General features: G+C 35.1%; 1 protein-coding gene across 1 annotated transcript; it reads left to right on the top strand.

Annotated features, from left to right (window-relative positions):
* Window positions 1-344: 344 nt before the first annotated feature.
* Window positions 345-770, top strand: LOC120277580 (alpha-methyl-mannoside-specific lectin-like). The gene has a single exon (XM_039284438.1). The coding sequence runs from the start codon at window positions 345-347 to the stop codon at window positions 768-770; it is 426 nt and encodes a 141-aa protein (XP_039140372.1).
* The last annotated feature ends 7632 nt before the right edge of the window (window positions 771-8402 follow it).

Below are 8402 nucleotides of genomic sequence, written 5' to 3'. Positions count from 1 at the left end.
GTTCATGAACTTAACTTTTCCAATAGTCGCCACTCTACATTCATGAGGTTGACAAATTTTGAGGCAGCTGCCAACACATTTTTAGTCAGTCAACGCACATTTATATCCATCCGAGACACAAATGTGAATGTTGAATTGAATTTTCAGAAGTGCTTTGTCCGCGTTTTAGAAGAAAAACATAGAACAGCCAAAAGAGTCACGAGGCTGAATACATATACCTTTTTATAACGAAAATGTGCGAGTCGTGTTAGGGAAGTGCACGAGACTGACATAAACACCAATGTATATATAAACTTCTTGTGAGCAGTACTACTTCGTCCAAAGAAGCCCTGCACAGCATAACAATGTTTCAAATTTCCCTCTTCTTTTTCTTATCATTTTGCATTCTAACACCACCAACACCTGCAACTCCACTCTCTTTCAAAATAGATTCCAACGATCCCAACATCAGCAACAACATAACAACCAAATCAGATGCATTCATCAACAAAGGCATCCAACTCACCAAAGATGGTCATTACGACGATATCAGTAACAGCATCGGCCGAGCATTCTACAAGGAGCCCATGTTCCTTTGGGACAGGCAAACCAGGGAACTCACCAATTTCACCACCCACTTCTCCTTCCAAATAGTTACCACGTCGGGCAGCGACGCCGATGGCCTAGCATTCTTCCTCTCCCCTGACCTCTCCGACGCCCCCAACAACTCGGCCGGTGGTTCTCTTGGCCTTGTTAGCCATCTTGATGATGATGATGATGTTTGTCAATGAGAACTCTTCTCTCATGAATGCCTTTGTCCTTGTGCTTGTAAACCTCTAGTCAGTTAGAGAAGATCCATTGTAATTCATTATTGACCTAGTGAATACATGTTTAAGAGGCTCTAAGGAGTCCCATGGTTTTTCTCTCGATCTGTAGGGTTTCCACGCTAAAAATCGTTGTCTTGAATCTTTGTTTGCTTGTTCATCTCATTCTGACAAGATTTAAGGGTTTGATGGTGTTTTTGAGCTTATTTTAGAGCCTTGAAGATTTGTAGAACATTTGGGAAGATTTTGAAGCCTCAAAGGATCTAATTCAAGGTTTTTCCAGTTCACGCGGGCTGCACGCGGGCCACGCAAGCTAGTAAGTGGAGTGTGTGGATCGCCAGTGAAGTGCGCAGGCTGCACGCGAGCCGCGCAAGCCTGTTTGTGAACCGCAGCGGATCACCAGTGAACTGCGCGGGCCGCGTAGTATTGCCAGTGAAGTTCGCGGGCCGCACACCATCCGCGCGTGAACAGTAACAGTGTTACAGTGTCAGTGAACAGTACTATTGCTACAGTACTTCCGTAGTTTTTCACTGTTTCTAAATACTGTCCAAACCACAACATAAACTAAGGCCTTCTATGAGACAAGCCATTAGTGTTCTAAACTATGAAGCCCCATTGCCTATACTCCCGTCCAAGATGCCTGTACCCATGTACTTTGCACCACCATTGGATTTGTCTCATATTGCATATACATTAACCTCTTCTTCCAGGGGTTTTCATGGCACATCTCACGCACACAGCAACTGTGTATCTCACCCTTCACAATCTACAGAATCTGCAAGTACCTCTCAGTCCATCCATCTTCTTTCGTCCAAATGACAGAGGACTCATGGTAGCTAGCTAGGTTCATCTCATTTTCTGCAAGTGATGATCATGACTGTAAATAATGCATTCTTTATGTTATCAGATTTTGGTTTAACATGTTTTTTAGTTATATTACAAAAAATCCTTTCATGAACGGTCACCAAAAGCTACCGATGCATCCTTAATTCATTCAAACCCACCAAACCTACTCCATATGTTAGCATAAAAAACTTATTAAAACTAAAGGGCTTGTTGGATAAAACAAGGGTGTGAGCCCCACCCCTTAAATTAGATCCTAGCCGTTAATGCAAACTTTTTCAATCAGAGCCATTGATTTATAAGATTTTAAAACCCTTGTTCTTATCCTTGCGGTTACCAAATATTACAATCTGACTGCAGCTTCACCGCCCACGATCTCATATTGTTGTAGGGAAAAAAAAAACCTAGCCCTCCTTTCCTTTACTTCATGGTGGTGCCGGCGGCAAGGACGAGTGGATCTTCTTATCAAAAGTTGTTTTGTTTCTTTCAAGATAAGATCTTTGAGCTTTGTGCATAATATTTATGATTATTATTGATGCCGGTTGGCTCTAGATTTATTTCTTTCTGAAACCCTAAAATTTGTTCCTATTTGTGATTCACTTTTAAACCTTAGATTTAGCCCTTGAGTTTCTAGTGTTTGTTCCCAATTTGCAGTTGAGAGAATATTGTTCCTCTTTTGATGCGTGCACCTAAACATATTCTTATGATCTTTGACCGTGATGTTTTTATGGATTTAATCACGTCTCAAGGATGAGATTTTGAATGATATATTTGATGTAATGTGAAGTGTAGTTGATTGAGGTATAATCTTTTGCCTTGAGAAAGGAATTGTTAGTTGATTTAATTTGATAGGTTTCAGATTTTCATTTTTGACAATAGCAGAAATCCCTTTCCAATTTTAGGGATCTTAGAGGAAGAATTTGGAGGAGAGTAAAATATGAAAGTTGTAGATTTTGATGTTACCTAAATACTTGCAAAATTTTAGATTTTATGCATCTGTAGTTTGTGAGATATAGCCTCATTAGTATAATTGTCTCGGATGATATTTCTGTGCAGAACTTGAAGAATCATGGCCAATTTTGATGACCAGGGAGATTAAATAAGATAAGGTGAAAAATAAGAATTTTCTGATTGTCAGTAAAATTTTATTTCTTTTGGAGTTGTAGGTTGAGAGATATGCATATTTTAAAAGTATATGTCTGAATTATAAGTTGCAGAAATAGTTAAAGATTCAATTGAATGTTATAAATTGAGTAGTACTCTAAATTATGTGAATTTCGGATATGTCATAGTGTTAGGTGTCTATTATTCCCAGAATTTTGAAATTTATGATTTGGAAAAGTGTAAGTGAAGTTATGAGGGTTTTAGTACTCATTGATCATGTTGGAATTATTGATATGACTTTTAGAGTGGGTAATTGCTATTGTACCCTCACAATTATCAATATTTGGGAGTGTAGAATAATAGTTTGAACTTTTTGCATTTGTACCCTTCTAAAAATCTTTTTTTATACTATTGCTTGTTAGCCTCTATTTCGTTAGGACATGCCAAATGTGTAAGGTTTTGGAATATTTTTCGGTGTTAATCAGGTAAGTATCCCACATATAAATCTGCTTATATGTGTACACTCTAATTTTTGAATATTTGGGATTTTTTTGAGAAGAATACTATTTTTATTTATTTGTATTTTAAATCATTTATTTATTATTATTTTCGGATTTATTTTAAAATTCATTTAAATATCACGTTAGTCATATGGTAGTTTGGTTTATATTTACTTAAAGATTTGATATCAGTTTAAAAGTTATGGAACTATTAAATGTTGATTTATTTAAACTTTGAATTTATTATGTACTTTATTTAAACATCCGGATTATATCATTCCTGAGTTTTATTTCATTTGTTAAATTCAGATAGTTTAATTTTTGAATTTCGGATATTATATTTAAAATCTGAATTTTTAATTCATTTCATTAAATTCAGGATTTCTAATTTTTGAATATCAGATACTTAGTTAATTTATGATTATTTTACGTATTTAAATTTCAGATTTTCTATTTTCTGATTTTGAGTATTTTATTTAATTTTTGTTTAACAAATATTATTATTTATATTATCTGTTAATGTATGGATTCTATTAATTGGTTTATTTTGTTATGACAAAAATGGGATCATGTTACTGTATATTTTTTTGTAATTTGCCCGATTAGCTTATTGTTTTGTCAACATGAAGTATTTTGACATAGAAACTAGTCCCCAATTAACTATGCAATAACCCTGTCACTGGGGGTTAAACACTGACCGTGTAGACACGTATTTTGTTTTTGAAACTATAGTTTTCCACCGCTTGCTGTCGGTGAAGAATATCGGCCTTTGATAATTTTGGCTCGGGGTCACCGAGGGTAAAAATATGACTTTTGATAAATTTTGTCTCGGGTCACCGAGGGTAAATATATGAATTTTGTGATTTTGTTTTGGCAATAGTTGCTTGGGGGACCTATATACTCAGTTTTGACATCTTTGTTTACTTGAAATGATTCTGATTTCCAATTTTCTCATTTTGATAAATTATGATTTTGTGTAAATGATCCCAATATTTTTAGTGGGTGCTTACTGGACTGTCAAGCTCATAATTTGTTGTTTAATATCTTTTCAGATCAAGAGTAGAGTTGAGTGGCGGATAGCCTAGCTGGGATCGTTAGGCAATCGTCGAGTATTAGCATGTAATAAGTCCAGTTTTTTTTGTGGGCCTTTGTTTTATTTGAATAAGTTTATATTGTTTTTTGCAATCCACCAAGTTTGATTCTTTGCTCTGTTTTGGATCAGGTTTTGAGGCCTTGTATGCCTACTTGGTTTCAGCCTTATAGGTGTACGGCCGTTTGTCGGCGTCCCGGGTCCATAGAACTGGGTTCGGGGCGTGACAAAGGGGGTCACCGGATCATTGTCATTAGTCATTTTCTAGTTGCACAAGATTCCTGTGTCTCAACTTGCTTATGACCTTCACCTATGAGATATACTCCTTTTTCCCTCGACTAGACCCTTTGCTTGCAATACCAAAGTTCTGTTCTTGAAGAAAACCTTTGCAAACACCTCCAAACCCACCTTCTCCAAGCTTCCCTTCTTTTCTGAAGTTCCTTGTTGTTGTAAATTTGTAACCAGTTCATTGTAAGTGAACCTCTTTAGTCCTCTTCCTTGCTCAAACTCTCATCCATTGAAACATCCATCTCGTCGTCTTCATTCCTTCTCTATCATCTCCTCCTCCACAACACTAACGAGAGCATGCCAAATTGTTAAGTCCAGCTCATTTGGTGGGTTGGATGATATAAAGGTTAGGCCCCAAGGGCCAAGTTAACAGGGAAAAAAAAACAAACATATATATATATATATATATATATATATATATATATATATATATATATATATATATCAACTATGGAAGGCAAAAGAGTAATTTATAAGAGGCTTGGATGGTGGTCTTTCATCATTCGTATGATTGAGAAAAGGAACTATACAACAATTTGAGAGCTTGTTAGATGTGGTGTTTCTAGAAAAGGCACTTCTCAAAAGCTGTTTTAGATCTTATTAAATTACTAAGTTACCCTTATCAAATAGAGAAATAACTATGTTTATAATAATAATAATACCTTAAGTTACCTTATAATAATAATAATAATAATAATAATAATAATAATAATTGTAGTTATAATTATTATCATAATACATTAAGTTATTATTATTATCATTAGTGGTGTCATTTTCATTATCAATACTCAATTGCAATGTATAATAGTAACTCAATGAAAACTTAATAAATGTCCATTTTAGTAATTTGTCACCTCTAATAGTTTTTTTTTTTTAAATTCACATCTAAACAACTTCACACATATAAAAATATTTTTGCATTAGATTATCTAAATATAAAATACAGAAAAACACTTAACTTATTCTGAAAAACACTTTTGGAAAAAGTGCTTCTACAAATTAAAAAAAAACACATTTTTTAAAAGCTAATCCAAACAAGCTTTTAGTCAACCTTGTGAAGCGAAAGCTTGGATTTTTTAGAGTCTTGTATTGGTGATGCCGGAGATCCTAAAGAGGCAACATCCAACTTGGGCACTAGCCAATTATTTCATCTGTTTTGGCATTGAGCCAAACTTGGAGAAGACCCAGCTATATTTTCTTCAAAGGAATCAAGGGTATCTCTCTTTCCTATAAGTTTTATTTTATTTTGTCTCAGTGTATCTCCACTGCTAGTAAACCTCTATAATTAGTCACTCTCGTCTCTGTGTATTTTTGTAACTTTTTTAATCTTAATATATATGATTCCTTCACTTTTTCAATACACCACTTTGGAGTTTACTATTTCCATTTTGTCTGCTCTTCAAATTACTATTGGTCATTAGTGTTATCGTTTTCTATTATGTATTTTGGAGTTGATCAAATGTGAAATTTTATAATTGTGTTTCTTAATATAATTTGATAGTATATCCACTTTCAAAAAAAATCTTGATTATCTCATTCATACAATACTTATATGAGGAAAAAAAACTATAGAAATTTGAAAATCTGTATTTTCTAGATTTTTAATTAATTTTAATATTTGAAATCTTTAATTGCTTTTGATGGTTCCGGTGGGGGTGTGATGTGTTAAGTTCACTCAAAAACTCACTCAAGGATTAAACACTCACACGCAATCAAAGCAAGATAAAGGAGACAAGCAAATTGGTAACCCAGTTCGGCACAACCTTGCCTACATCTGGGGGGCCAGGCCCGGAGAAACAATCCACTAAAAGAGGTATAGGAACAAGGAGTACAACACTCACTCACTCTCTCAATACAAAGAATATCCTCTCAAGATTGTCCGACGGCCACACACTCAACTCTCACCGAAGAGTCTCTCACTTGTTGGCACCATCAGGATGTCTTATATAGACGCACCGACGACTACAAAGTTACCTCTTTTAGAATTCTCCGCGGCTTCCTAACTTGGACACCTTCCAAAGTTAGATGTTGCAACACCCAGTTGCAACATGGCCCATCTTACTGAACATGACTGAGTTCTAGCCAGATGCACCCGAATCTACTACCTTCAACCTCCCGGTTCCTTCAGTCCGCCTCGTAGCAGTTGACTCGACCCGAGCTCCTCCTGCTTGCAGCTGCTTCCTTCCTCACATCACTTCAGAAGGTCTCCCTCTCCCGAGGGACGTGCCCACCAAGGCACATGTGACCATCTCACCAAGGCACACGTGACTTATGGAAATATTGTTACTAAACTTGATCTCATCTTTATCCAAGTTTAGTCTTCAATATCTTCAAGCATGTTCTTCAATCATTCATGCTTGGATCTCCAAATCTCTAATCATATCACATGCAATCTTCAATCATTCTCCTCATATGACTAGTCTCCATGAATAGTTCCGCCCATAAATAGCTCTTGAATCTTCCTTCAATATAGTAATGCTAAATATGGTCTTGATGATCTCCTTGGTATGTCTTTACCTTATTTAGTTTGTGTCTTCAAATAGCTTCACACCAAACTAAATCTTTGTGTCTTCAAATAGCTTCAAATAATCTTCATGATCTTGAACTCTTGCCAATAATAGAATATTCCTCTCTCTTCAAATAGATCTTTCTAAAAAGGAGCTCTATCAAAGATATGAATTATCATCCCGGATCTTACCAAGGATAGATAATCATATCTAAAATAAAACTTGTCTTTCTAGAAAAGATCCTATAGTCTTAATGCACTTTCCAAAAATAGTTTATCATCACATGATTGTATTGAGAGAAATTAAATCTAGATCTTAATCAAATCTCCACCTTGATCTCCATTAAATCTCTACCTTGATCTTCATGATAACATCCTTTGCCACATCATCATCCTAGTCATCTTTTCCTTTGATGAGTCACCACATGCCACGTCATCATCCTCTTGCCATGACACCACTTGGTTTGTCATATAATGTCAATCCATGTCATCAGACTTAACAGCTTTACATATGTTTAGATGTGAAATGCTTGAATAACAGTGTTTTCATTTCATAACTTTATAAGGGGACAAACCTTGCCCTTGTTTGAAAATATGTACAGTTCGGCAATTTTATCATTGCCCTTGTTTGAAAATTCAGTTGTTTAATATGAATTTTTTTTTTCTGGAATTTGAATTGGACCTTGAATAGGTTTGTTGGGCTTGAACTGAACTAGGTTTAAATTTAGTTCATTCAAATTAATTAACCCAACTTGATGCGAATTCTTTTGAGCATTTGAATTGAGCTCATTAATCCTGGTTGGATCGCTGTCAACCTTGTTTTTCGCAGATTGCAGTGAGTCATCTCCAGCTTGATTAACTAGAGTGGGCTCAGTCTCAACTTGGCATAACTTGTGCTCAAACTCAGCAGGTGTTAATGAGAAAGATAATCATAAAAAAATTTGCATACCAAATTTTTTTTTTTTTTTGAAAATAATAGATGTACCACAATATTGCCGAAGAAATTTTTTTTTTCAAATAAAATAGTGATTTATTTATTAAAAAAATAAAAAAAATACTGCAAACTCTAACTCATTCAATCCACACCTCTTTGCATTTATGACATTGAGAAATCTTGCATTCATGAGGTTGAAAAATTGAGCCAGTCAACAAACATTCATGAGATGCAGATGTTGAATTGGAATTTTTTTTTTTTTTGATGCAGATGTTTTTGTTGTTTTTGATCCACAACTAGTGGGTTTGTTGCTGTCTATTGTGTTTTTTCTGCA

The sequence above is a fragment of the Dioscorea cayenensis genome, chromosome 15 (assembly GCF_009730915.1).
Source record: "Dioscorea cayenensis subsp. rotundata cultivar TDr96_F1 chromosome 15, TDr96_F1_v2_PseudoChromosome.rev07_lg8_w22 25.fasta, whole genome shotgun sequence".
In the NCBI taxonomy this organism is placed as follows: Eukaryota; Viridiplantae; Streptophyta; class Magnoliopsida; order Dioscoreales; family Dioscoreaceae; genus Dioscorea; species Dioscorea cayenensis.
The sequence above is the reverse complement of the archived record's forward strand: the minus strand, read 5'-3'. Positions and strand labels throughout refer to the sequence as shown.